The sequence below is a fragment of the Salminus brasiliensis genome, chromosome 23 (genome assembly GCF_030463535.1).
Source record: "Salminus brasiliensis chromosome 23, fSalBra1.hap2, whole genome shotgun sequence".
NCBI classification, from domain to species: domain Eukaryota; kingdom Metazoa; phylum Chordata; class Actinopteri; order Characiformes; family Bryconidae; genus Salminus; species Salminus brasiliensis.
The window spans coordinates 1,193,722-1,219,135 of NC_132900.1; the positions used below are offsets into that span (position 1 = coordinate 1,193,722).

A 25,414-nucleotide genomic window follows, 5' to 3' on the forward strand; every position below is an offset into this window, starting at 1 on the left:
GGCTCTGAGAGAGATGAAGGATTTCAGTATTGTCTGTGGAAAAGCTGACCAGGAGGAGAACCAGGAACACGTCAATATTCAGTGGATAGAGGACGACTTAAACTTCAACAAGGGGTAAGTGATGGGATGATATGAAAACTGCCATCACATCGCTGATTAAAATATGTTAATATAAAAAGATGCCAGCAGCACTATTGTTTACTGTTTACTGATCAGGTTAGACTGTATAGGTCAGACATATGTAGACAGGAACAGTCCTCCCATGTGTTTAAGTAGGAGACTTTAGAAGGTGAACATGGTACTGCTTTTATCCCAGTTATTTCAAATAGAAACTGTATGATTATTATTATTATTATTATTGAGGTTTTGTGCTTCAGCATGTCATTACACTTGGTAGTTATCCCAGCCACTGACTGATCATATGCTCAGATCATAACTAAAAGCCACATTGAGACAGGATGAAATACAGAGCTAACGGCCTCTCTCTCGTTTCTAACCAGTGTGATCAGCCCCATTGATGGGAAATCGATGGAGTCCATCACTAGTGTTAAAATATTCCATGGCTCGGAGTACAAAGCCAACGGAAAAGTCATCCGCTGGACAGAGGTAATTCAATTCCTCTTCATTTTTGATTGGGTTTGATCGGGTCATTTAAGTCCCACCATTTCATTTATTCAATTTTGTCTTTTTAATATAATCTATTCATTCAGAACCACTAGAATTATCCTGTAGATCTACTAATACACCCTGGATAACACCATTACTTGGTCTCACCTTATAGGAACATCCCCACACACTTGCATGTATCTTTCCCCTGTCCGGGTGTGTTCCTGTTGTAAGGCTGCTGATTTTTTCTCCAGGTGTTTTTTCTCCAGAGCGATGACCAGCCCAGTGGTCTGAGCGACCCAGCTGACCATAGCCGCCTCACTGAGAACGTGGCACGGGCCTTCTGTATGGCGCTCTGTCCTCATCTCAAGTTACTGAAAGAGGATGGCATGGCCAAGCTGGGGCTGAGGGTCACACTGGACTCCGATCAGGTGAGGAGGGACGAGCATTAGGCCAAAAGTACAGAACGAGCCATCTGTAGAAGTAGTGATGAGGAGGATGAAAACACAATTCATAGATAATAATAATAACTAATATTTTTGACATTTATAAACTATATAATAATGATTTGATTATGTAATTATATCAATATTTAATAAAAATTTTACTACACTCTTAGCAAGAAGGGTTCTATATAGAATGGAAAGATGGTAGAACCCCCATAATAAATGTTTTGTTAAAAAAAAAAAAAGAACCAGACCGAGAACCATTATATCATCTAATTGGTTCTCGACATTGTCAGGGTTCTATATAGAAACATTGCCTTGACTAGAGAACCCTTAAAGAACCCCTTTTGAAAGTATAAGATGATCATATTATTATTATTATTAATATTATAATTATCTTATTGTTATTGCAGGTGGGCTACCTGGCGGGCAGTAACGGTCAGCCTCTGCTCCCTCAGTATTTAAGTGACTTGGACAGTGCCCTGATCCCCGTCATCCACAGCGGGGCCTGTCAGCTGAGCGAAGGTCCAGTGGTCATGGAGCTCATCTTCTACATCCTGGAGATCATCTCTTAAGAGCAGGTTCTCCGTCCTGTCTCGCCCCGCCTCTCTCTCTCTCTCTCTTTCTTTCTCTCTCATTTGCACTTCAAAGAGCCTGAAAGCTGTGCTGGGAAAAACAGAAGCAGCAGCCGCAGCAGCAGCAGCATTCCTCCAGACCACCTATGCACCATCCTTCTCCAGAGCGCACCTCCACTGGGGCCCCGGCTGCAGCCCTGTCAGAACCCGGTGCTGTGTTTCCTCTACACTGTGGAAATCCTGAGGTCCTGCTGGGTCGCAAATTGGAGCAGAAAGATTCTTTTAATTCCATCTTTGAGCCTCGTTGTAGCAAAGGCTTCCAGAGCGCACAGAGAGGGTCCTTGGGGCTGCACGATCCAGACAGAGGACTAGTCCTGAGATCATCACTGCTCCTCGCAGTATATCTAAAGCCTGTCAGGTCTGACTGCATTGGCAGAGCAGTTCAGTCCGAGACTAGACCTAATCCGTGTCTGGGGAAGCCGGCTTTAAGGGTCGGCTTCTTAGATCTGGATTAATCGTGTTTTTAAACCGGCAAGATATTCACAATGAGAGAAGCCACCCCCTGACTGTGATTGGTCCAAATTCAAGCTTAGTTTAAAGCTTTCCCATTGGTCCTAACCACCGCATTGTTTGTTCTAAGACCCCCCACCTGATTGTGATTGGTCTTAAGCAATTTTATTCTTGTTCTAAGACCACCCCCTGACTCTGATTGGTCAAAAATAAAGCTTTGTTTATTCTGAGACCTCCCCCTCACTCCCATTGGTCCTATCCCCTTTCCTGTGATTGGTCCTAACCACCACATTGTTTGTTTTAAGACCACCCCCTGACTCTGATTGGTCCAAACGAACGCTTTGTCAGTTCTGAGACCTCCACACAACTGTGATGGGTCCTAATTACCATGTCGTTTGTTGTGAGACCTCTTCCAACTCTGATTGGTCTTAATCAAAGCTTTGTTTGTTCTAGACGACCTCTGAGACTGTGATTGGTCCTAAATGTGACTGTTTATTTGTTCTAAGACCGCCCCCTGACTGTGATTGGTCCTAATCAAAGTGCTGTTTGTTCCAAACCCTCTCCCTGACTGTGATTGGTCCTAAACACTGCATTGTTTGTTCTGGGACCTCCCCCTGACTGTGGTCCTTAATACCACATTGTTTTTGAGCCCTCCCCCGATTGTGATTGGTCTGGGGAAACCTTCAACCTTTAACGACTCGTTTGAGGGCTTGTTTACATATTGCAGGACTTGCAGGACTATGATGCACACAAACGGCACGTCGTGCAGCCCTAATGGAACTCTTAACGGACAGGACGAAGACCCGGATTACAGAGGGAGGCAGAACCAGGGAGCGCTTCCTTTCTGCGAGGATTCCTTTAGCTTCTGGTGCAGTGCCTGGAGCAGCTGTTCAACAGGAGACGCAGGATAAACTCATCTGAGCTCCAGTCTCACCTTTTTAGCTTTACAAACCACCAGATGCTTTATTTCACCAGTGTGGAGAACAATGACCTTGTGTGTGGTTTTGTTTTTGTTTGTTTGTTTGTTCTGTTTTGTTTGTTTCTCAAGGCGAAACGCTCCAAAGCTGAAATGATGTAGCTCCTTCAGATGCAGACATCAGATAGGACTTGGACCGGGACAGCTTTGCGCGTTCTGGAGGGAATGTGGCGCATGTACGCTTTATTTATGGAGTCGGGTTTCTAATGGGACACCGTTACAGAGCAGCTCGGCCCAGCTGACTCAGCCGACGACCGGCCTACTTTACCTTGAAGATCCAATGGACGTCCTTTAGGAATGCAAGCAGGAAACAACGCGTGACGATGAGTTCTACCTAAGGGAAGATTCTAGACTCTGCTTGTGCAGAAATGTTGGGTTCGAGTTGTTGTCTGAACGGTTTAAGATTCTGGTGAAGACTTCCAGAAGAAATCTGGATCCGTGTGACTGTTTCTGACTGTTATCAGTTGGGCGAGGGTTCCAAATTCCCCAAGCTCCTCATTGGGATGATTCAACTGGCCTCCATCCATCTCCTGTCATCAGAGCAGCTCATATCTGTTGTTTGCCATCCAAAAGAACACTAAGTCCCTTTCATACAAGGTAAAGAGATTATATGAGAAATAGACTTCTAATTTGCGATGCAGTGCACTGGAAATTAAGCCATTATTAGAAAACGGAAGGACAGCGGTCAGAACTTTGCCGTCTAGGGTTTTAATAAAAAATATTTTTTTTTTGGAGACTTTGAGAAGACCTGGACTAACGAACCCTGGATAATCAGTCAGTCGGTGGATGTGCATTTGTTAACTAGCCTGGTCAGTCGAGGGTTAAATGAACTGTTTAATGATTATATGACCTTCATGATGACCCTCTGAAAAGTCTGAGGACTCTCTAGGATTATATAATGCTTGAGACGTAAACTTGCGACTGTAGCTGTTCCTCAGACTAGTTTACCTCCCTAATGCCTGCATTCTGCAACAGGATTCACTACAGGATGGAATTTGCTTTATGTTTAGTCATTTCTCACTTACAGTGAAAACGGCGGGTCACTGAGAACCAAAGGTCAGCTCTAGAGCTGCGCAGTATGGATAAAATATCTAAAAGCTACTTTAAGCTGCACCCATTGCTGACACAGATGTGCAAATGCACACACACAGCTTGTCTAGACCCTGTAGAGAAGAAGTACTGCCAATAGAATAGGACTCTCTGGAGCAGATCAACATCATGACCCTATTGGCTCCATGCTGCCTAATGCCAGGCGTGGGCTAGAGGGGTATAAAGCCCCCTACCATTGAGGAGCTGTGGAGCAGTGGAGGAGCTGTGTTCTCTGGAATGATGGTGGTGGAGCTCCATCCAGTACCTCTGGAATGAGTTGGAGAGTTGGGGATGATGAGGTGGGGTGGTGATCATCATCCAACATCCTGACCTCACTAACACTGCTCTTGCTGCTGAATGCAATCAAATCCTCACAGCAATGCTCCTCCTCCAAAATCTAGTAGAAAGCCTTTCCTTGGCTGCACAGTTACTCTTCATTTCAGAAGAAACAATGAATGAGCAGGTGTCCCAATACTTTTGCCCATATAGTGTGTGTGTGTGTGTGGTTGCTGTCAGGGCAAAACCTTGTATCTCCAAACAGCAGCTATACTTTCAGTTTAGGTGAGTGTTAAAGATTTTAATCCAGGTCAGTTGGAGCATTTCTATTGGTTACAGTATTAGTGAAGAACTGCCAGATTCACATTCTGGAGAAAAATGAAAGATGGAAAAACGAGGTTTTTGCTGACAGTGGCGTTACTGTGGATTCCCCTCTTTAAAACAGGAGAACCTTAAAGAAAGAACAATGGACTGGATTTTGAGAGTCAGCTGAGGTCAGTTACGTCAGAAGAAGGCCCACTGGCTTGAGTTTGGTTGATGTATTTAACACTAAAGTAGAGGGTCACTGCGGGGGAAATGGGCGGTACTTCTACACTACTATCAAACTATAGTTGATTCATAGCTGCTGCTGTTGTTTCCCATGAGGGTCGAACGGGATGCTTCTCTCACAACAGCAGCTGCTACAGAACACGTGGTAGGCTGATTATTTTATGGTTCTGGGTGACCCTTGTAACTGTGGGTTTTCTTAAAGGGGAACTCCACCAGTTTCTCAGAGTGAGAGCTGAGCTGATTCAGAGTCGAGTTCGGTGAGAAACTGACCCACTCTGATCTTTTTACAGTGGAGGTGAATGGAAGCAGGTGTTGGTTGCCATGACTACAACACAGATACAGCCCATAATTTATCTCCTATACAAACCCACCAGTGCAGCGACACGAGTCTTCTGAGTTTTATATGGAATGATGATGATGATGAAGGTGAAATAGTGAATAGAGAATCTTAACTAATGCAGTTCTCTTTAGGGACTACTTTCTGTAGCTGCACTACACCCTGCAGCATGTATCCCTCCACCATTTTAATGATCTGGTTCTAAAAGCAGGTTCTAGAGCCGAACTCTTCTCAGAACTCTGGTAGAACAGTGTCTCAGGCATCAGGCAGCGTCTTCATCACCATTAGGTGAAGAACTTTCTGTGAGGAGCTTTTAGTAGAGCTTCAGACGTCTGCTTCCCTTCACCTCCACTGTAGAACCACAGCTCTGACTGGGGGAGCTTATCTAGAACCTCCACTGTAGAACTCCAGCTCTGACTGGGGGAGCTTATCTAGAACCATATAAAACCACCACTCTGAATGACTGTCTACACTTTTATGATTTAAGTCCCCTTTAAGAACGTCCTAGGATTGCTGTAAAGTGGCCACATGATTAGAACCTATAACCTCTGGCCCTGCTGTAGCAGCAGAGCATGACGAGAGCACCATCACTCTTCTTGGTGTTTGGACAGCACTGCTGCTCCACCACAGCTCCTTCACCCTGCGGGAGAGGAGATGTTAGAGGAGGTGGTGTTTATCCACTGATGCGGCTCAAAGCATCAAAGGTTTCCAGGCCTGTTTCTTTTTGGCATTATTTCAGTTGTGTTTGAAGTGTTTTACTTTATTGTCTTTATTTTTGTAAAGCTGGACACGGCGGAACTGCATGTACGGCGACAAACGGGAGCTTGCTATGGTCAGAACTTTCATGAAATTAAAATGGTGGTTAAAATATCCAACCTGTGTAAACTCACTGGGTCTCATTTTCATGGCTGGGGCTGGATCTGAGGAAGTGTGGTTAAATACTGACCTTGGTCAAAAATGGTCAAATGTAAAAATGTATGAGAAGCCAAAAAAGTAACATGTACATGTTTTTTTTTCTTTGTCAATAAAAACAGACTTTATCAAACTCTGTAGAATATGTAAAATAAAAACTTCTAAAAAAAATAAATAAAAAAAGTGTGAAATGCTGATTATATGGGTGTTAACCTCAAAATGCAAAAAAACAAACCTTGCATTTTGCAGCAATTCTATTGTTCCATTTGTCAAAACAATTGACAATATAAAGAACTGCCAGATTCATTAAAAAAATATATTTTTTATATATATATATATATGAATTCTCATATATAATTTTTTTCATATATATAAAAATTCATTTATTTTTTCATATATAAATGAAGAGAAATTAGAATTTATATATATATCCTTTCATATATATAATTTTTTCATATATATATGAACAAAATATATATATATGAACAAAATATATATATATATATATAAATTCTCATACATATTTAAAAAAAAAAAAATATATATATATATATATATATATATATATATATATATATTGATGAAATGCCTGTTTCTTTGGTTAAACTGTGCTGAGCTCTGCTGATCCTGAGGACGGATGCACTCTTTAATGTTGAAATTGGACAAAGTGAATTTTAGCTGTGTGGCTACATTATTGATGGGGATGTCTACAATCCTTTAAATTATTATTGGAAATGCTGTGGACATTCTGCCATGAGTTTATCATAACTGACTAATGATTTGAACAGTAGTGTTAAAAAAACCCAAAACTTTAATCTGTTGGCATTTTAACATCACCTCATCAGTCGATTCAAGCCAGACGTGACGTGAGTTTGTAATTTTGGCCAGTCGGGGGAAACAAACCCTGTCTACTCTCACAAAACCTCTCTATGTCAGATGATGAATTATTCGGTGGTCATTTCGCTAAAGGAACCCTGCATCCTTGTGGGGCTCAAAGGGTTAAAGCGCCTGTATACTGAACCTTTCTGCTGCTGGAGTCACAAATAAATCCACAACACAAACGTGACTTTCTGAATTTCTTTAATGATAAACTCTAAAGCTTTCTGCAAGAGTCGGAAAATAAACCCCAAGCCTCCTCAAACCATGAACAGAAGAACAGAACAGAAGATCGGCTTCACTGTGAAAGGCCAGTCTTCCACACAGACTGTAGAATTTAATTCCAGATTAATCTGCGCCTGGAAATCTGGTCCAGCATGTCTGCAAAGCCTTTACTTCCAGGCAGAGAAAGAACTCAGTCCTCATGTTAATGGGATCCTCCTGCATTTCTGAGCCTGATCTGTGTCTGCTGCATCTGGACCACAGGGCTGATTAGCATGGACCATAATTCTGATGCACTTTCCCAGAAAGACAAACACACGTCTAATAGAAGCCAATGACCAGTTGCTTCAACATGTGTCCATCGGCTTCTCCTGTACACATGCTGAACTGACTGCCCACTGCCGTCCATTACATCTGAGGGCTTTTGTGTTTTGGAAAAGTGCAGCAAAACTGTCCGTTATAATCAGCTGTGTCCAGCAGACACGGCTGACTGACAGATCTCAGCCTAAACTCTTGAAGTATCCCTTTAACACGCGTTTGAAATGGAAGAACCGTGTAGTGAAATGAGGAACCTTAAAATAAATGTACCTTTAAAACATATCAGTTCCAGTTCAAGATCTGAGACTAAACAGAACATCATCCACTCTCAGAACATCAGGAAATGGTCAATGTTCAGAGTAATATTCAACAATGCATGTCCAGCTAGTCCCAATCATGGGTGTGGCCTGAGGCTTATACATATACATATACTCTGTTTCATAAATATCCATATGATCAGTCGGAGGCCGATAACGTGCATCAAAGGTGAGGATGAGAAATAAAAGAGGAAAAAAGTGCTTTTAAATAAAGTAGACTTTATGGCAACCCCTTGGCTTGGCAATATAAGGAATCTGACTATTATATCTTCTATCTAAAAAAAAGGACAATATAATAATCGTACAGCATTTTCCAATTTGCACAATAGAACATATGTAAACATGGCTAAGAACCTTAAAGGAATACTCCAGTGTTTTCCATCCTAATCTCCAGCTGCTGCATCTGTAGAGTACGGTGAAGTACCACGGACTGACATTTCAACTCCATTCTCTGAACATAGAAAAGAACATTAAATGTGCTGACTTTTAACTGAAGATAAACAGTTACATCTTCACAGCTCAAAACATTTAGAATGAAAGTCAATGGGGATACTGCTAAAGCAACTGCCCATTGGTTTCCATTATAAACGGTTTGATTAAATGATAATGGAAGTCAATCGGGATAATGCTAACGCAACTGCCTAATGGAAGTCAATGGGGATCATGTAGAAGCCACTGCCTATTGGTTTCCATTATAAACGGTTTGAATCAATGATAATGGAAGTCACTGGGGATAATGTAGAAGCAACTGCCTATTGGTTTCCATTATAAACGGTTTGTACACCATCAATGGTTTGAGTCAATGATAATGGAAGTCAATGGGGATAATGCAGAAGCATTATTATAGCATCTATTAAAAATGTTTTGAGTCAATGGTAATGGAAGTCAATGGGGATAATGCAGAAGCAACTGCCTAATGGAAGTCAATGGGGATAATGCAGAAGCAACTGCCTAATGGAAGTCAATGGGGATAATGCAGAAGCAACTGCCTATTGGTTTCTATTATTGATGTTTGATTAAATGATAATGGAAGTCAATTGGGATAATGCAGAAGCAACTGCTCATTGGTTTCTATTATATGCTTGTTCGGAGTCAGTGGGCTTGCTCTTGCACAGAGAAGTGTGTTGAAATGACCATCCATGGTAATGACCCGTACGACACAGCAGACAGAGATTAGGGTAGAAGCACTGAGTACTCCTTTAAGAGCGACCCACAGCCCCTTCAGAACGAGCCTTTTTTAGTGCAGTAACCGGAACTGTACGACGGTTTGAGTTGAATCCCATGCACACTGTGAAGCTTAACTACACGTTGGGAGAAGACTGGTCTTCAAAGTGTGTTCACCTCAGCTTAAGTACCTGTTCCAGTCAAAGCGGCAGCCTCTGACTAATCTGACTAATCTTATGAAGCCTAATAGAGCGTGTCTGCGCTTCAGCTGGCATTAGGTTATGGCTTTGAATGGCGTGAATGGAGCCATTCTCGGGGGGGAGGGGGGGTAAGCTTCGAGATAACCCGTGTCTATCCGTGCAGTGACTTTTGCTTTAAGATACAAACAAGTGTTGCAGCTTCTTATAAAACATTTAGGGATTCGATGCAAACTGTTGTTTTTTTTTCCTTGCATAGATAAATCAATTCCACATAATTCCAAAAAACATGGCAGCAGTATGTGCTTCAACACAAGAACAGGTTTAGTAGTTGTGCTACAGCAACAGTGATCACTTTGGTATTAGTGCATAGGTGCATCCCAGAGCAGCAGAACACAAAATGTTAGTTTTCACTCGCCAAGACCTAAGCTTACGACTGCGACTGTGCAACTGTGTTTATTCTGTCCTTTAAAATGAATTTAATTAAATTTAAACCAGTAAAGGTGTGCTGTGTGCCTTTTCTCCCAGTCTCTACTAAACCCACACCTAAAAGGGGAAATCCAACAATTTTAAAATTGGGTGTAAGAATTAATTGTAAATAATAATGAATTGAGATGTTACTGATTCAGAAGGGGGTCTGGTGTGAAATGTCAGTTATTCACAATGGTGGTCAGATAATGATATATATATATATATATATACACACACATACACACACACACACACATACATAGAGATATTGCTGTCAGAAGGTAATAAATGGATCAATAGAAATGCTTCAAATTCAATCTTTGAAGCTGCCGTTTTGGAAATACGCGATTTTTGTGTGTGTGTGTGTGTGTGTGTGTGTGTATGCATATGCGCACACACATACATTATACACACACACACACACACACACACACACATATGTAAAGTTAGATGGGTGCAACAATACCCAATAAAAAATATTATTTTCAGGATTTTCCACTACCCTCATCATCATCATCATCTCTCAGAAGACTTGTGTAGTTTCACTGGTGGGTTTGGATAGTTATTAAAATATGGGCTGTATCTGTGTTCCATTCACCTCCACTGTACAGAGATCAGAGTGGGTCAGTTTCTCTACAGTGAAGCTCAGTTTCACACCGAACCCCCGACTCTGAATCAGCTCATCTCACACACTGAATTTTTTTAAAAATCGGTGGAGTTCCCCTTTAAGAAGAATTACCTCCCGTGTGGGCTGTGAAGTAGTCCCATCTGTAATATCCTGATATAAGAGTCTCCGTTTGAGTCTCTTTGTGGAAAAACATGAGATTTCTCTCAACATTCATCCGTAACCTACAGAACAGCAGCACGCTGGAGCACACGTGACGTCCAATCAGATCAGACTGAAGGTGGCAAGGCTGATGACCTCACCGTCTGAGGAGAGAATGGATGAAAGAGTCAGCGGCCGATGGAGACGTCTACTGTATGAATAAATGAGGGATTAGAAAACACGAAGGAAGAAATCATACACCTACTTTTTATTTTCCACACTCAGAAGGTTGGTTAAAGAACAGCCTGGGAACAGAAGACAGACGTTCTTTTAGTGAGTACAGTACACGTAAATGTCCAAAAGTATTCAGACACGACACTTGGATGACATTCATTTAGACTAAGTTAGACTATTTTCTGCAGAATTATGGCGACAAATTCAGATTCAGTTAGACCACGTGAGTCTTACCTCATGGCTCATGTTTACACACATTTCCAGTGATGCTGTTTACACGATGTATTAACAGGTGTTTTGGTGATTGTACCACGTTGGGATTTCATTAGATCATTAGATTAAACTGGTGTGTGCTTATCAATAGATGATCGACCACAGCTGGCAGTATTGGAGTGCACCCCCTTGTGGTGGTAGCGTGAATGTGACCTCCCTTGGTGAGAAGCTGTCTGTTTGTATGTTATTTATGTGTTTATACACTGGAGAGTAAAATGGGATCTCATCTGCTCACACTGGAGATGTGTTTTAATGAAAGTGTAAACAGAAACAGAAAGTAGATCCAGATACTCTCCAGATATAAAACACATTCCCGGTGTGAACAAGCTGCTTGAGTTGAAGCCCACAAATCTCACTCTCTACCACTGCACCAGTCAAAGCCCAGGGTTTCAGTAGCTGATCAGCTTCTGCTCCATTATCTACAGTATGAGTGTTGGTAGTAATTGTAAAACTCACCAATGAATCCACAGTTTAGAAGAAATGGTGAAAACAGACTAATGATTACAGCCCTCTCCTCCAGATGAGGCTGGACTCTGTCCTGGGTGCAGGCTTAAGCATTTAGATACTATACATCCAAGTGTATCATACTGACCTGTGATTGGTCCAGTACCAGCCAGCGCTCCGAGACAGTCTGGTGGTCTTGTCCACTCAGCGGCTCTCTGAGACGCACCTTTACCTCCAGACGGCCACCGGTGGGCTTCCGGCCGTCCATCACCTACACAGACACACATGCTTAGAGATAACGCCTTGAAGCCCAGGCTGATTTCGGAGTATGAATTTTATTATTAGGTATTATTCAGTAGCTGATATGACACTAATACGCAACGTGTGGGTTAATGTTAACACTAATAAATCGCATTCCCTCAAAAACAAACACTTTCACTGCATTCAGAGCTTTCAGGAGAACTACTGTATGTTTCTATGTGTGAGATACACGAGAAACACTCACACACTCACAGTCAGTGTTTCCATTCCCAGCACATTCTCTCACATAGCTCACAGTACACAGAGCCACACTCACACCACAGCGTTATTAAAAGACATGTAAACTGGATCATAATTGAATATATAAAAATTTAAATAAATCTACTTATAATATGACAAATATATTAGAAAGCTAATTTATTAGAAAGCCCTTGACTTTCAGAGGGTGTATATATATATGGCTCAAATTCCAAAAGCAGACTATATAATTTGCAAGCATACATAATTTGTTCTTAAAATAAGGCATTGACGATAATAAAGGATAAACTACAGTCATTAAACTCACAATCTGAACAGCTTCCATCAGGCAGATGGTGTAGGATATCAAGAGCTACCAGTGATATTTATAGGAGATACATTTTCCCAAATGCAGAGAAAATGATGAACCCTTATTTCTTACGTTTTTTCTTATTGAAGTCATTTCTATGTGTAAAATTTTATTATTTTTCTATTTATGAAAACCCTAAAAACCCCTGTGTACTCACCTCCACTATCTCACGCACTTCACTCTCCGCCTCCAGCTTCTCCAGTTTGACAAGAGCTGTTCCTACAGGCTTATCACTCCTCAGGAAGCCACTGCCCCACACACACACATATAGGAGAGTCTTCAATCAGTTTTATAAACAGACAGCACGACACGTACTGTGGAATAGTAAAACACTGCCAAGTCAGGTTTGTTGTCTGAAGGTTTGCTTTACACTGAAGCTATGAGGCTAATGTAACTAACAACTAATGGAAGCTTATGTACCCCAATTAGCATGTCACTAACTGCAGGTCTAAACCATCACGCTCTCCTTAAACTGCATGGAGGTGTTCTGTAATCTCTAACAGACTGTGTGGGGTGGAAAACTTTTAAGTGTCACTTCCTGTCTGGGATCTCTTATCAGCTGCATGTGATGAACTGACCTAAATAAAAGACCAAGGACATTAAAAAAGGGTCCGTTTGGATTTCGGGTTGCCTTTAAGCAGTGTGGAGTAACACTGCATGCACATAGCAGCCATATGAGCACTGCAGGACTTTGGTTTACAGACTGAAGGTGAATCTAATGGTTAAAAGCAGACTGACTGACTGACTCACCCTTTATGAAAGACTTCCAGTTTAAGGCCTTTGGACTGAACCACTCTCCTGAAGCCACGATGGTTACGATTTATGTTCAAGGTGAAGCTCTGGTTGTATTCTAAAATTGGGAGACAATCATCATCGACATTTACATAGTCACAGTTTTCATTATATTTTACTTTAATTATAATTATAATTTATTAAAATATTGGTTTATCTGTAAAATATATATTTAAAAAATCCCCCCAAAAATTTGCAATTTAGAACATGTATTTGCAGAAATTATCAAAAACAACAAATGCAAAGAAATGATTATAATAATTATAATTATGCAAAGAAGGTTATTATTCAGATTTAAACACAGTACTAATATTTGAGCTTTGAGATTTTATGCCATTCATAGTCTGCAAATTCAGCTAACTCAGCTTTGTTTGATGAAATGCCTGGCAAATAAATGTTCTCTTCATTTTTATATATATATATATATTATATTATTTTTATTGTTATTTTTTTTTTTTCATTAAAACCATACAGAAGCAAACAGCACCTACCTGGACTGTTGGTGTCTTTGATGACCGCAGTTTTGTGTTTCTGTGGTTGATCCTAGAATTACCAAAATAAAAACATTCATCATTTACAACATACCCTATATGGAAAAAAGTATTTGGACACCTGCTCATGCATTGCTTCTTCTGAAATCAAGGCTAATAAAAAGAGATGATCCTGCTTGTGTTGGAGTGACTGTCTCTACTGTCCAGAGAAGAAGGCTTTCTACTAGATTTTGGAGGCGCATTGCTGTGTGGATTTGATTGCATTCAGCAACAAGTACTGGATGGAGCATTCCAGATAACACAGTTCTTCCACTGCTCCACAGCTCAATGCTGGGAGGCTTTATACCCCTCTAGCCAAAAGGCTCATGTTGCCTGTTGGCTAGAGGGCTTTTCAAGCTTTGTTTGCTGTGTCAACAATGGGTGCAACTTAAAAGTAGCTGAATGCATTCATCAGAAGGGATGTCCACAAACATTTGGACACATAGTGTAACAATATTATATACAGTAAATGTACAGTAAGTGTATATCATTTGTATTTCTGCTCGGGCTGGGGTTACAGATACTCACTGAACTGGGGTAGGGGAAGTCAAACTTGACAAAAGCGTCAAGATCATTTGATGCAACACCTTCATAAACAAAAAGGCACAAAATAAATGAACATCCACATTCAAACTTCTCTAATAGCAAATACTAGAAACCTGGTGGCCACCAATGAGCATAATGTCAGTTACATACTATGAATTAAAGGCTATTAGATTTCAGTCACTGTAGCATCAGCATTTGTGATGCACTGTTCCTTTAACAGGTCATCTGTCTTTCTGTCTTGTAGGTCAGCTGATTGCTTGTGATCACATGGCTAAATGCCACGTGCTGAAAGTGTCAACACCCCACTGACTGTTAAGCAGGACAAACATCACAGTAAAGCAGAAGCTCTGATGAAACACTGTGACTGCTGGTGCTGTGATTACATAACCAAACTCAAACACCACACCAAATAAAACTCTAACATTAGAAACCCAAATACACATAGAGTCAGTGAGAGTGTCTACCTGTAATTAACTCTATATAACATTAGAGTAAACCCAAATAAACAAAGTCAGTGGTCAGTGAGTGTCTACCTGTAATTAACTCTATATAACATTAGAATAAACCCTAATAAAGGTAAGGTCAGTGGTCAGTGAGAGTGTCTACCTGTAATTAACTCTATTTATCGCACATTGCACAACTTGCACACTACAGTCATTATTTATTATCCTCTGTCTGTACTGTGTTGTCTGTCCGCACTTGTTTGTTTGTGTTGCACTTGTGTTCTGTATGCACTGTCTATGTTGCACCATGGTCCTGGAGGAACGTTGTTTTGTTTCACTGTGTACTCTGTATGTAGTTGAAATGACAATAAACCCACTTGACTTGACCACTTGACTTGACTTGATAACATTAGAATAAACCCAAATAAACAAAGTCAGTGGTCAGTGAGAGTGTCTACCTGTAATTAACTCTATATAACATTAGAAAAAAAAAACAAATAAACAAATAAACAAAGTCAGTGGTCAGAATGTGCTGTTGGTCAGGTGATATTTATATGCTAGTTAGAGGAACCCCTGCAGGTAGTCCAGTGTTCCGAAAATACTGATCTGACACTCATCAAAGGGTCTCAGGTTTTTTGAAACTCTTTAAGAGTACGAACACAGACTCACCGTGAGGAGCAGGAAGGTTCATGCCTCGTACAATAATTACTACCATGTCAGTGCTACTGAGCTCTGGAAATATCCTACCAGACAGAGAATGAGAGGAAAACATTAGTTTACAGGATTTTAGACTCCAGTATTACTTCACTTATTGACACTGAATGGTTACTGGACTGAACTGTCCACTCTCAGCTGCTTGCTGTCACGTAGCTTTTGAAGCTGCTATTCACTGGTTGTTGTTTACAGGCTCTAATCTGTCTTTCTATGATACTGGCAGGAGATCAGTGTGCTGACCATACCCACCATACACTCAGAGAACAGAATCATAAGGTAATTTATCACAATAAGTAAACAGCTGACCTAACAGTGCGATAGGTTCTCTCCTCAAAGTGATGCTTTGGTGGTTCTAGGCCGCGGTTCTGAGCCAGCTTCAGAATCTCCAGACTCTTCTTACATCTGTCTGCCATCTTCTCATACCTAGGAGAAAAGCAACATTACTAAACAATTTGTAAATGTTCACTGTTCATCGGTTCTAGATAACATTCATCCGTCAGAACTAGAGTTCTACAGTGGAGGTTCTAGATAAGCTCCCCCAGTCAGAGCTGTTCTACAGTGGAGGTTCTAGATAAGCTCCCCCAGTCAGAGCTGTGGTTCTACAGTGGAGGTGAAGGGAAGCAGACGTCTGAAGCTCTAATAAAAGCTCCCTCACAGAAAGTTCTTCACCTAATGGTGATGAAGACGCTGCCTGATGCCTGAGACACGGTTCTACCAGAGTTCTGAGAAGAGTTCGGCTCTAGAACCTGCTTTTAAAACCAGATCATTAAAATGGTGGAGGGATACATGCTGCAGGGTGTAGTGCGGCTACAGAAAGTAGTCCCTAAAGAGAACTGGATTAGTTGAGATTCTCCACTATTTTACCATCATCATCATCATCATCATCATCATCATCTTCATCATTCCATATAAAACTCAGAAGACTCGTGTAGCTGCACTGGTGGGTTTGGATAGGAGATAAATTATGGGCTGTATCTGTGTTGTAGTCATGGCGACTGATGCCTGCTTCCATTCATCACCACTGTACAGAGATCAGAGTGGGTCAGGTTCTCTACAGTGAAGCTCAGTTTTACACCGAACTCGACTCTGAATCAGCTCAGCTCATATACTGAGTTATGTTATATATGTTATATATACACGCATATGCAGATTCTTACTTGGTGGTCTCTGCAATGTTTCCCATGTGAGTGAACTGCTTGGAGTAGGTCATACATTTCTGAAGAGGAAAGACCATACATTACAGCCTTTTACATAATGGTACATTAATAACAGGTTACATGATTGTCTATTACAAGTGTGTTCTTTCAAAGAACGCTCTGAACTGCCGCTGCTCAGGAACTGGCTGTTCCTGTTACCTCGTATTGCTCCTTCAGGATTTTATTGAGTTGACTGTAAACCTCTTCGGCTTTCTCAGAGGACTGAACGTCGCTGTGATGTACCAGAATAAAATCCTCATCTTCCTCACCAGGAGGGGAGGGCACCTGGAAAACACACACACACACACACATGCTGTTTACTGTACACTCCCTGCAAAACAACAGAACTGCAACACCAACGAAACACTAAACATGTGGACAGTCGAGGAGCGTGAGAACGTATCACATATCTTTACAAGAGCCAACCAGACCAGTTCTGCGAGAGACTCAAACTGCCGAGCTGCTGCAACACCGAGACTGGAGGGAACTGTGTTGCGAAACACGGTTCTAACAGCATCATAAAGTTTGCCGATGATACAACTGTGCTGGGTCTCATCAGCAAAGGCGACGAGTCAGCATACAGAGAGGAGGTGCAGCAGCTGACAGACTGCTGTACAGTCAACAACCTTCACTGGAATGTAGAGAAGACCAAGGAAATGGTTGTTGACTTCAGGAAATCAAGACCGGACCACTCTCCGCTTAACATCAACGGCTCCTCTGTGGAGATCGTTAAGAGCACCAAGTTCCTTGGTGTCCACCTAGCGGAGAACCTCACCTGGTCCCTGAACACCAGCTCTACAGCCAATAAAGCCCAGCAGCGTCTCTACTTCCTCCGGAAGCTGAGAAAGGCCCGTCTCCCTCCACCCATCCTCACCCTCTTCTATAGGGGGACCATAGAGAGCATCCTAAGCAGCTGCATCACTGCCTGGTTTGGGACCTGCACAGCCTCTGACTGCAAGACCCTTCAACGCATTGTGAGGACAGCTGAGAGGATCATCGGAGTCTCTCTCCCCTCCGTCATTGAGATTTACACCACCCGCTGCATCCGCAAAGCAACCAGCATTGTGGCTGACTCCACCCACCCTTCACACAGACTGTTCTCCCTCCTGCCATCAGGAAGAAGGTACCGCAGCATCCGGTCCAACACGACCAGACTCTGCAACAGCTTCTTCCCCCAAGCCATCAGACTTCTCAACACAGAGAGGTGTTTTAAAGGGGTGTTCTAAAACTTTTGACCGGTAGTGTATGTGAAGTACGTTTTGACCTTAGAAGCCACAAACTAAATCTGAGGGAAGGCAATGCTGCCGTTTACGCTGCTTCCTAACCTTGCTGATGTCCACAGCTTTGCCGCTCCGCGCTGCTTCGATCATGGGGTCGAAACCCTTGGCTGTGCGGAGGAAAATCTTGGCCTGCTCCATGTCATTCTTCTGCTTGGCCTGCAGTGCTGCCTTCATGTACTGCTTCTTCCGGCCTTCCAGAAACTCCAGCTGCTGCGTGGCTGAAAGGGGGAGAGTCATTTAGAAGTGTTGGTAAACTAGTAATAGCGAGTAAAACTGATCTTGGGTCACACTGTGTACATAAACAATAAACAACAACAAGGTCTACTAGTCCAGTGGAGGTCATCTGCTCGGAGCCTGATCTGATTCAGCCAATTCACACAACCCTTGCTTCACCATGTTCTCTAGATCAGCAGTTCCTGACCTTTTAAGTTCTTTTAAGCTTCTTTTGGCTGGATTTATGTTTATTATATTTATTAAAAAACACAAATTTTAATCATACTAATGAATAAAATTTTTTCACATTTAATTAGAAATGCTGACTGACAGACTTTGTTGAAACAGGACATTTTACCACAAAGCTAACAATATCTGTGCTGCTGAGAGGAGATGCCTTGCCCAGCATCGCTATTGTGGTGTTAGCATCCGTAGCCTGTCAACCTCCAGCCTCGTCCAGCAGGGTCACCGGAAATGGTACAGGAAACATAATAGAGGTCATTTTATACCACAGAACCTTTTTCACAATTAAGAGCAGATATCTTGGTCCCAAACTCCCCACTGTTGAAATGCCACTGATGCAGCTTTTCCACAAGTTCCTTTTCCTTTCTGGCTTTAGGTTTCCAGCTACTCGAATCAGGACTGATATTCACTAATAACGCAGCACGTTTTCACATTCTGCATCCTCATTTTTCTGTGACTGGGGTACATTTTCAAAGTAGCCACCCCTGACCTGACAACTTTGATCCATATGCCAGCTACATTTGTAAGGATAGTGGGTGGAGCTACTCAGAAAGGGGTGGTATAATTCTAATGAGACAGTGTATGACATCCAATTCTTTAACAGCAGGCCCCTTGCAGTACCACCACAGCCCACTGGGGCCCCGACCCACAGGTTAACACCTGGGACACACTGCCTCCTTTCTCTCACAGGCTGTTTTAAAGCAACCATGTTTATTCATTTTATCTTAAATCAGCAACTTCAGGATCATGCTGATGCTCCACTGACTGAACTGAACAGGGGGAGAAGTGCGTCTCCGTCATTCCCACTCCGGGCCGGAGCGCTGCTGCTACTGCACTATGGTTAGAGCTTTGGTGGTGGAGCTGCAGGAGGAGAACCTCTCTCCAGAACTGCTGTGTAACGCTGCAGAACCCGTTATATCCAGATTAAGCTTCAAGCTTCTGGAGCTCTCATACTGTCCAGAAATTCACATGTACAGCTGTCCATGAGGGGGCGCTCAAAGTCTGATTTGTATTTACTGCAGTGGAGTAACAGTCAATTACATTCTCCATCTGTAGGGGGAGCTCAGGAGCCAAAAATACCAGTTATATACTCATATAATACAGCCTAACGCTCGCCCCGGTTATTCAGTGTTGCTCACGCCACACACAGATCGATAGTGGTGTGAAAGAGACCTTGAGCTGGACTAACCTGTGCTTGAAAGACTCTCCTTCCTGGCTGTTCTGTCTGGAGAAGGTGAAGGGGTCCTCTTAGGAGGCTGAACCGTCGGAGACACCGCCATCGTCGGCTTCTTCTGGCTTTCTGCTGCTGCAGCCTTAGTCTAAAGATCAGTTCAGAGATTACACAGAACACCCAGTCAGTGCTTCACCCTCCTGACCCCTCCATGGTGTTTCCACAGTGAAACAGATCTCCTTACACTCTGTTTAACTCTGTGGTCTCTCCAGACCACATATCTGATCGTCGGGTGAAGAGGAGATGTTTCATTATGATCTGATGCGTTTTATTGTTGTGTGTGCAGGTTTGCTTTGCATAAAATATCCAAAAAAAGGATATTTATAAAAACCTCCAATTAATTAAATTAATTAAATGACATGATCACATAAAAAAATCCAAAAGGAGTTTCTGAAGAGTCAGACCTCCTTGGTGTTCTTCTTTTCTTTTTCTTCATCCTCATCCTCGTCCCCAGCATCTCCCTCATTTGAGGCCAGCTTATTGGCTGCTTCTAACACATCAGCCAATCCCTGCTCAGGTGCAGCTGCCTGCTGGCCTGGGATTGGAGGAAAGCCTGTAATGGAAAGGACAAGTCTGTAACATTAACATTTTTCTTCTCTTCTATTATATTATAGTAACATTGTATTATTATTCATTATATAAGTATTATATTATATTATCATATTACTGTAAAATGAGTTGGTGTTATGAAAAGCATCAATACATTATTATTATTATTACAGAAAAATAAGAAAGAAATATTTTACATGCCGTAAAGACATTGCATTCAACTAATATCCGAACTGATAGTATGTATACAAAAATTATAGCCAAGTAAATGTGTTTTCCACAGAAGCTCACTGACCTGGTGGCACTGGCAGCTCATCATAGTTGACAGGTCGTCCTGCTTTGTGGGAGCGTATGGCACTCTGGTATTGCTGTGTAACAAACAGAATACTAATAAAAACAACATCCAGGAAGCCTCAAATTAAAAAACGAGCAGAGAACGGGTTGTAGAGAATCACAGCATAGTTAATAAGTTAATAATGTCTTGCTACCAGAATATTTGAAATACTGAATAAAATTAAATATTTTTTTATGATCCTATTTGTGTAGTGTAATAGTTAAACCTACTAATGACTACTCTGTATGGGATAAGTGACCAAACATATGAGTGTATTTAGTAATACTAGTAATAGAGCTATTAAAACTGTATGGTCAGACAGGGTCACCTTTGCAATGCGGTCATGCATGCGAGCTTTGCGGTCATCCCCGCTGGCCTTGGCCTGGGCGCAGGCTTCTTTATACTTGGCCATCCTCTGTTCCAAAGCTTCTAGTACCGTTTTGGGCTGCGATGGACCAGACTGGCTAGCAGTAGCCTCGGGTGCTGCAGAGATCAAAGAAATAACATAAAAAAAAACTCTCTATAATGTTCATATGATCCACACGCTCATTCTGACAGACTGTAACACACTACAGGAAGCGTAGGGGGCGCTCTATAATGATCATATGATTCACACGCTCATTCTGACAGACTGTAATACACTACAGGAAGTGTAGGGGGTGCTCTATAATGCTCTATAATGTTCATATGATCCACACGCTCATTCTGACAGACTGTAATACACTACAGGAAGTGTAGGGGGTGCTCTATAATACTCTATAATGTTCATATGATCCACATGCTCATTCTGACAGACTGTAATACACTACAGGAAGCGTAGGGGGCGCTCTATAATGCTCTATAATGATCATATGATCCACACTCTCATTCTGACAGACTGTAATGCACTACAGGAAGCGTAGGGGGCGCTCTATAATACTCTATAATGTTCATATGATCCACACGCTCATTCTCAGAGACTGTATTACACTACAGGAAGCGTAGGGGGCGCTCTATAATGCTCTATAATGTTAATATGATCCACACGCTCATTCTGACAGACTGTAATACACTACAGGAAGCGTAGGGGGCGCTCTATAATGCTCTATAATGTTAATATGATCCACACGCTCATTCTGACAGACTGTAATACACTACAGGAAACGTAGGGGGCGCTCTATAATGCTCTATAATGTTCATATGATCCACACGCTCATTCTGACAGACTGTAATACACTACAGGAAGCGTATGGGGGCGCTCTATAGAGAGCTATATGGCTTCAACAGAAATAACTGTTACCCAGACAGTTTAACAGTATACTCACGCTGCCCCTCAGACGATGGTGATGGAGAGACTTTTACAGCTGGCTGTGCTGAAGCCTCCTTCACTACAGCAGCAGCTGCGTGGACACAAACACAGGGATGTTTACAGTCAGAAATGAACAGACAGCACTGAAGCTAAAAACTGATCTATGGGACATCCTGACAAACTGTATTACACTACAGGAAGCGTAGGGGGCGCTCTATAATGTATATAATGTGATATACACAAAGGAGGTGGAGCTACAGTCTCTCATTAGGGTGAATATTAATAACGCTCTAAATGTAGGTATTGTGATATACACTGAGGAGGAGGAGCTACAGTCTCTCATTAGGGTGAATATTAATAATGCTCTAAATGTAGGTATTGTGATATACACTGAGGAGGCGGAGCTACAGTCTCTCATTAGGGTGAATATTAATAATGCTCTAAATGTAGGTATTGTGATATACACTGAGGAGGCGGAGCTACAGTCTCTCATTAGGGTGAATATTAATAATGCTCTAAATGTAGGTATTGTGATATACACTGAGGAGGCGGAGCTACAGTCTCTCATTAGGGTGAATATTAATAACGCTCTAAATGTAGGTATTGTGATATACACTGAGGAGGCGGAGCTACAGTCTCTCATTAGGGTGAATATTAATAACGCTGACAATGTTGGTAAACTGGTTCTGTGTAAATAAACCTTTTAAGCCGGAACAAACAAACAAACAAACGTTGACTCATGGCCTGATCCATACCTGTTGATAGCGGGGGTGGTAGACTGTTTAGGTCAACTGGCTGACCGTTCTCCAGCGCCTCAATCACTGTGTCAAAACCCTGAACCAGAGAAAAGCAAAGTAAATCACAGTACTGCTCTGTGTTTAGCCCCACATTCCTCTCATAACGTGATCAATCTGTGCCCTGGGTCAGTCTGACCATGAGGAAGTAAACAATAGGACTGTTGCTTCTGGCTTTTGCTTCTGGAGTCTACAGCACAGACAATGCTGAGGATAGAAACGACTTACGAGTGAAAACCTGACTCAGCACACCGTCCTTCTCCATTTGGCTCGTGCTCTTAATAGAATTCTGGGACTCAGAGTTTCTAACTAGAGCTCGGCAATATGACGATTTTTTATCGTATCGTGATCATTTTCGCTATTGTGATAACATGCTTTTCTAAGCACTGGGAGGATACTGCTAGTGCTTAATTACTGTATTCATTATGGGGGAGTATCTGAATAGTAGTTTTTAAGACTCAGTCTCTACTCATGTATTTAGTCTGTGATTATATGGATCATGATAAATATTGTGTTTTGCAGAAAATGTGTTTAAATATCGTGATCTAGTGTTTTTACCATATCGCCCAGCCCTATTTCTAACATTTCCTTCGGGATCAGTGAAGAACAAAGCATGCTCTGCAGAGTGTGCAGGAGATCAAACACAAAACAAAGCACCATCAGATTCAGACCCCTGACTCTGGTCTACAAAGCCAAGACTGGACCAGCCAGCCCCTCCGTACTTGATGCTGATGGTCAAAAGCCGATCTGCCCCAAGAGCCCTTCCAGCTTCAAGTACGGCTCGGCTCGACCCGCCATCCTTTAAGATCCACGGAAAACGAGCGTCCAGACTTTTTACTGTCCTGCACCGAAGTGGTGGAACGAACTTCCCCTGGGTGTCCGGACAGCAGAGTCCAACACTCACTGTCCTCAAACCCAGACTGAAGACCCTCCTCTTCTGAGAGGACTTGGACGTATAGCAGAGTGGTCTCCTTACTGACTGGTGTTTAGTAGAGTCTAAGATTAGAGGATCTTTGATTTTTTTAGTCTATTAAAACTAGCTGAGGTTCTTCTTCAGTAAACAGTGAAGCTCTTTTATACTAGAATACTAGCAATAATATAAAATCTATTGGTTTGCAGATAAAAGTATAAAAATACTGTGATATATGGTAGCCATGTGCCCCCATGAAAATGATTTGTTTTAAGCCATAAATAAAAAAAAGAATATGTTAAGTTTAAATATCATGATCTAGTATTTTCACCATATCGCATACAGCATATGAGCAGCATCTTGATCTTCCAGATCTCACACTGACCTCCACAGTAGGGCTGGGCAATGAATCAAACCCAATATTCAAAACTTCTAATCGATGCAATGAATGAATTCTGCCCTGCGGACGCCCAGGCACCACCTTAGGGTACACTCCGTCCAATTAGTGCACACTGTATCATATGAGCAACTCACTGTCCGGTTATGGGATGTAACCACTATAGATAGGCTGCGAGGGTGTTTGTACTATGAAAGACGTTATGAAGTGGTGCAGGTACACTGCGGAACCATGCTAATATGGTCTACATATCCGAATATAAGGATATAATGCATCCATGTTCACTTTATATTAAAGGTATGCTTGCTGGTCATAATGTATCGGCAATATGCGGATTCAGCCTTATTATAACTTTTATAGTTTTAAGTCACGGGCTATGTAATACTGCAAACTCACGTTTATGTAATTAATTATGTAACTTGTTTTTCATGAGGATGCGGTTTCGAAACCACTGGAATAAACGAGTGATAGTGGAAGGCTGTGTCTGGCGGGAGCGGTTGGCCCCCGCCCTTGCCCACGCATGGTTCTTCGTTTTGCTAAAGATATAAGGGTCGGGTTTATATAAATATAAAATCAAATAAATATAAAACTCGTCCATGTTTATCTTATATTAAAGATATGCTTGCTGGTCATAATGTATTGGCAATATACTGAATCGGCCTTATTCTAACTGTTTTAAGTCACGGGCTATGTAATACTGCAAACTCACGTTTATGTAATTAATTCTGCCTGTTGTTTTTCATGAGGGTTTCAAAACCACTGGAATAAACGAGTGATAGTGGAAGGCTGTGCCTGGCGGGAGCGGTTGGCCCCCGCCCTCGCCAACGCATAGTTCTTCAATTTGTCAAAGATATAAGGGACGGGTCCCCCCTTTTCTGCTGATAGTCTGCTGAGTGGAACTGTAGGTCCAGCTCGGTGGTATTACTGGGAAAGCGGTCTCGTACCAGGATGGACGGGCTCTCCCGATCCAGTGTGAGTGGTAAATAACAGCAGCTCTCACTGTGAAACTGAAAGCATCCTGTTAAGCATGTTTTCAGTTTGTTTGTACTGACTGGGAAATAAAGGGACCTTTTATACGAACCTCAGTTATTTAATGATCCTCCCTTTGATTCTAAATTTTACAAAAAATGCCCATACTGATTTTTTTTATATTGTCAATATTCATATGATATTCATAATTTCCCCACTGTGTACTGTCCGTTTAAAAAACATACTTGACATGACACGTGACAAGCCTTCGACACGGAAGCAACATGGATCATAACTTATACACAGAGCCAACTGAGCAACTCCAGCTGCTTCTATAATCACTCATTAATCATAGGTCATCGAAATGTTTAATTAGTCGTGATACTGATTTCAGGTCATATCGCAGAGCACTACTCCACAGTTCCCCTGACTGTGGAAACTGTGGAAACTGCAAGCTGGAAAAGCTTGGCTATCTCGCCTTCCCCTCCCTTGGGGGCATCGATTACTAGCACAAGATTCACAGATTTGATTAAGCTGACAGAGCCTAACTATAACTGGA

General features: G+C 41.9%; 2 protein-coding genes across 7 annotated transcripts in view; one reads left to right on the top strand and one right to left on the bottom strand.

Annotated features, from left to right (window-relative positions):
- Window positions 1–6,409, top strand: part of zfyve9a (zinc finger, FYVE domain containing 9a) — a 36,356-nt gene extending 29,947 nt beyond the window's left edge. For all 6 annotated transcript variants that reach the window (XM_072668398.1, XM_072668397.1, XM_072668400.1 and 3 more), the window contains 4 exons: window positions 1–114; window positions 501–606; window positions 861–1,037; window positions 1,466–6,409. The exon at window positions 1–114 is cut by the window's left edge and continues 49 nt beyond it. In XM_072668398.1, coding sequence (XP_072524499.1) covers window positions 1–114; window positions 501–606; window positions 861–1,037; window positions 1,466–1,627 — 559 coding nt within the window. In that variant the 3' untranslated portion in view covers window positions 1,628–6,409. The remainder of the gene's footprint in view (window positions 115–500; window positions 607–860; window positions 1,038–1,465) is intronic.
- Window positions 6,410–7,339: 930 nt separating this feature from the next.
- cc2d1b (coiled-coil and C2 domain containing 1B) overlaps window positions 7,340–25,414 on the bottom strand; it is a 30,977-nt gene continuing 12,902 nt past the window's right edge. The window contains exons 9-26 of the mRNA XM_072668611.1: window positions 22,541–22,619; window positions 21,802–21,876; window positions 20,826–20,980; window positions 20,459–20,531; window positions 20,019–20,167; window positions 19,573–19,702; window positions 17,973–18,145; window positions 16,807–16,932; window positions 16,609–16,667; window positions 15,758–15,874; window positions 15,407–15,480; window positions 14,277–14,335; window positions 13,710–13,761; window positions 13,177–13,276; window positions 12,584–12,674; window positions 11,707–11,829; window positions 10,873–10,912; window positions 7,340–10,771 (exon numbers count right to left, since the gene is read on the bottom strand). Coding sequence (XP_072524712.1) covers window positions 10,901–10,912; window positions 11,707–11,829; window positions 12,584–12,674; window positions 13,177–13,276; window positions 13,710–13,761; window positions 14,277–14,335; window positions 15,407–15,480; window positions 15,758–15,874; window positions 16,609–16,667; window positions 16,807–16,932; window positions 17,973–18,145; window positions 19,573–19,702; window positions 20,019–20,167; window positions 20,459–20,531; window positions 20,826–20,980; window positions 21,802–21,876; window positions 22,541–22,619 — 1,647 coding nt within the window. The 3' untranslated portion in view covers window positions 7,340–10,771; window positions 10,873–10,900. The remainder of the gene's footprint in view (window positions 10,772–10,872; window positions 10,913–11,706; window positions 11,830–12,583; window positions 12,675–13,176; window positions 13,277–13,709; window positions 13,762–14,276; window positions 14,336–15,406; window positions 15,481–15,757; window positions 15,875–16,608; window positions 16,668–16,806; window positions 16,933–17,972; window positions 18,146–19,572; window positions 19,703–20,018; window positions 20,168–20,458; window positions 20,532–20,825; window positions 20,981–21,801; window positions 21,877–22,540; window positions 22,620–25,414) is intronic.